The sequence below is a fragment of the Mesoplodon densirostris genome, chromosome 19 (assembly GCF_025265405.1).
Source record: "Mesoplodon densirostris isolate mMesDen1 chromosome 19, mMesDen1 primary haplotype, whole genome shotgun sequence".
Taxonomy (NCBI): Eukaryota; Metazoa; Chordata; class Mammalia; order Artiodactyla; family Ziphiidae; genus Mesoplodon; species Mesoplodon densirostris.
Window position 1 is genome coordinate 12,177,447 of NC_082679.1, and position 3,937 is coordinate 12,181,383.

Genomic DNA, 3,937 nt, shown 5'->3' on the forward strand with positions numbered 1-3,937 from the left:
AGAGCGAAAGTGGGCAACAGAAGGGATGGGGTTTGCTATTTCCTGAGATGAGGAAGACTGTGGGAAGAGCAGACTTGGGGCAGTGGGGAATCAGGGGTCAGGTCTTAGAAACGTTAAACTTAAGATGCTTATTAGACATTCCAAGTGAAGAATGTCACTCGATGGTTGAATACACACACAGAAGAATAGCAAATAATACAAATAATATATTCATATTAGAATAGTTATAAATTATTACATAATATTAACAACAGTTTGTTAAATTGACTCTGGCCTTTCCGTCTGTTCCATTTCTTGCTCTCACAGTAGCCATATGACATATTAGGGATTATCCTCAGAGGGAGAAACAGACTCAGAAAGGTTTATTAATTTACTAAGAGAACACAGCTGGTAAGTGACAAGAGTCAAGGTTGAATCCCAGGTCTGTCCAACTTTGAGACCCCAACATTTTCTAATCTGCTAGTTGCTTTTCAATAAAGGGGGTGGATTGAACTGTATGATCCTTGAGTATGCCTTTCAGCTCTAGAGAGTTTTAAACCTGACACTTCTGGGCTTTGAAGACAAAGAGCCTCCACATCTGTTAGGATTGTGTGCAGGCCAAGAGTGCATAGGTATTGAATGAGCAGGGGGGCTCTCCTAATTTTTTCTTTGAATGGTTAGTACCTGGACAGTCCCCAGACAACCTTTCTGGTTTTGCTTATTTTCAGGCTCTGGGCAGAGCTTCAGGTAGGCAGCTAGGGAGTTGGTGGTTTTACTTTCTCAGAGAGGACTCCCTGGCTTAGTGAGGGAAGAGATCTGCCAATGTCGTACACAGCAGATCCGGGTCAAGCATCTGACTCGACTCTGGAACTCCTTCCACACCTAGGCATGTTCCCTGTGTCCCCGCCTCCCTCACCAAAGCTCCTTCTCCACACATATTCCTTCCTTGGGACAACAAGGATGTAGGCGGAGTTGGTTTTTAGTTTTTTTATTTTTTATTTTTACTGTGGGTGCATTTCTGGTGGCGGGATAGGGCGGAGGGTTAGGACCTCTCAGGAGAAGGCAGAGGAGGGCAGGCGTGACAGGTGGAGAAGGAGAAAGGTGAGGGGAACGTCTTTACTCTCGGATCTTCAGTTCCCGCGCCATCTGACAGAGGGCGCAGGGCAAACAAAAGGTGAGGGCCGCCCAGTCTTTCGCGATAGAGCCCTGGAGGGTGGGGAGAAAGAAGTTAGCAGCCCTAACTTGCATCCCAGGAGGCCCGTCCCCAGCCCTCGGCTCCTGCGGTCCCGGGCCCGGCGCGTACCTCGATGTGGTAGCGCTCGCGCATGCCAGTGCGCAGGGAGTTCAGGCTTCCGGGCAGGCAGGGAGTGCCGCAGCACTCGCCGAAGTCGTCGGAGATGCGGCAGGCGAGGCACAGAGGGACGAAAGTGCCGCACAGACCTGGAGGGGACGCGGGGCTCTAAGGGCGGGGCCCACCGGGTGCCACCGGCCGCCACCGGCCGGCTCCGCCTCGGGGAGGGGCGAGGGGGGGTCCGCTGCGCGCGGCTGAGGGGCCCAGAGGCAGCTGAGTGTTGGTGGAAGTGAGTTTCCCAGAGGGAATTAGGGGTCCGAAGAGTGGGGCTTCAAGATTGGGAAATAGGGTTTGAAGGGGGAGTTGGGGACCCAAGGAAGAGAAGTGAGGGTGCAAGGGGGATGTGGAGGGTCCCAGTGGAAGTTGGAAGGTGTGAGGCCGGGATCCTAGGGAGTGTCGGGCGTCCCAGGAAGGCATGAGGGTTAGAGACTGGGAACTCAGGGCCCAAGGAAGGAAACGGGGAGTAGGGTTAGTAGGGCGAGGAAGGGGCTGGGGGTGAGCTTCGCTTCCCTCTCGCTCTTTCCCCGGGCCTGGAGGGGGAGCGGCGGGCACTCACAGATGGGCATGTCAGTGCAGCAGTCCATGAGAGTGGTGTTCCAGTCACTGAGCGGGGTCGGGTAGCAGCTGCCGGCACCCTGGGGCTGGCTGGTCACTGGGTAGGACATGGCTGCGGAGGGGAGAGGCGGGGGTCAGCGGGCAGCTTCGCAGCACCCCCTGGGTCTTTGCACCTATGCAGCCCCTCGCTCTGCCGGACTGTCCAGGCGAGGCCACCAGGCCGCCCACTGAGGGGACACCGTTGTGCCTCCCCCGTTCTTTATGTCACATCTGGGCATCGACACCCCAGTCTGTTCCTGTTGTTGGTGCCTCCTGCACAACTGGTTCGGCTGGGGGTGGGGTGGGCGGGGAGCCTGCAAGTCTAGGGAAGGTTGGCGCCACATGTGGGCAGGGCGGAGCCGTGCCACCGGTTCCTCCACGCCTGGGCCTGGGGAGCTGGGTCCCTGCATGTCGGGGCATCTGGGATGCAAGCAGGCGCCGTCCGTCTTCGAAGCCAGGGTGCCCAGGGGAAGGAAGTGGCCATGTTCCAGGGACTGGAAGGTTTGGGGTTCCATCCAGCGATCCCACCTTTGCCTTTCACGTTGTCGTGCATCTCAGATTGCATCTTGCTGGCCCTGAGGAGGTGGCCGTTGGGGACAGCAGAGGTGGCCGTGGTGACAGCATCAGAATCTGTCCAAGGGACGCTGGATACTGGGGGGGGTCAGGGCAAGGGGCAGGGGCACTGGGGGCTGGGTTCTCAGGGGTAAGGATGCTGGGGAGAAAGCCAAATCAGCTTGCCGGCTAGGAGAGACGTGGGATAGGGTTGTATGGGGTTGGGGGCGAGAAACTCGCCCTTCTCTGTACAGCTGCCCACAGACCCCAGAGGACCCTCCTCATACCAGAGGCAGAGCTGGAGAGCAAGACCAAAAGACAGAGACAGGCAGAGTCAGAGAAAAGGGGAGAAAGAGATCAGGGGTAGGTGCCTATAGAGATGCCACCAGTAACACTCACACCTGCCCAGTACTCTTTTTCTGTAAGCCCATTTCACAGACAACACACTGAGGCTCAGTGAGCTGAAGAGATATGCCTCACATCTGATGGCCCAGCCAAGAGGGTTAGTAAAGGGGGTACTGGCCCCCAGAACTTCCAACTTCAACTCAGTGCCATCAGGTTGAGAAAGGGGGCTGGGTCACAGGGGGTATTGAGAAAGACAAGGATGTCCAGAGAGGTAAACAGTCAGAGGCATGTAAGGGGACAGAGAGATGTGAGTGGAGTTGGGTGGGGGGAGAACAGAGCAGAGGCACCAACCTTTGAACAGAAGTCTGCGGGCAGATGCTCCTACCTGCAGGACTGCTACAGCGATGATGGAGACAGAGGTGTGGGTGACAGCTGGGAACTGAGTTGCTTATATCTGGGCGGGCCACCTGGCCCTGGGTGGAGCTCTGACACAGATGCCCAGGGAGCCAAGCCGGTCTGGCTGACCCTCTTCCCCACACTGGGACTTCCCCTTCCTCCTCCTCCATCCCTCAGCCTCCTCCCCCGCCTCCTGCCTGGCCTCAGAGGACCAAGGAAATCGTGGGGGAGGGGGTCCAAGGATAAGGAGCTGGGAGTAGAGATCTAAAGGGAAGTGGGCAGGGAGACCAAGAGATGGAGAGAGAAGGCTGAGGGGAGGTGCAAGGGGCACAGCTGTACAGACACCAAAAGAGAGGGAGAGACGAGAGAGATAGGGAGGGAATGGGAGACAGAGACAGAAGGAGAGGCCCAGAGGGGAGAGAGAGACAAGGAGATTCAGAGAGATGGAGAGAGATAAGATGAGAGAGAGAAAGAGATGCCGAGACAGAGAGGCACAAAGATCTGGGGAGAAATAACAAGAAAGGGGGAAAAGAGAGTCAGAAAAAAAGACACAAAGATAGAAAGGTGGAGTGTCAGGTGAGTGGAGGCGCCAGCCACTGGCCACGCCAAGGCTTAGAGGGAAGGGAAACAGGCAGAGAAGAAAGGCCGGTGGTGCAGGAGAGTGCAGAGTGGGCTCCCATGGGGCCCTCTCCCACCATCCTTAGTGAGGCCCCGACTTCC

At 56.5% G+C, this 3,937-nt stretch overlaps 1 protein-coding gene across 1 annotated transcript; it reads right to left on the reverse strand.

Moving 5' to 3' along the window:
* Positions 1-1,095: 1,095 nt before the first annotated feature.
* On the reverse strand, positions 1,096-1,997 carry CNFN (cornifelin). The gene is made up of 3 exons (XM_060085234.1): positions 1,887-1,997; positions 1,283-1,419; positions 1,096-1,185 (listed from the first exon to the last, which is right to left on the reverse strand). The coding sequence occupies exons 1-3, from the start codon at positions 1,993-1,995 to the stop codon at positions 1,096-1,098; spliced, it is 336 nt and encodes a 111-aa protein (XP_059941217.1). The 5' UTR covers positions 1,996-1,997.
* Between the last annotated feature and the right edge of the window lie 1,940 nt (positions 1,998-3,937).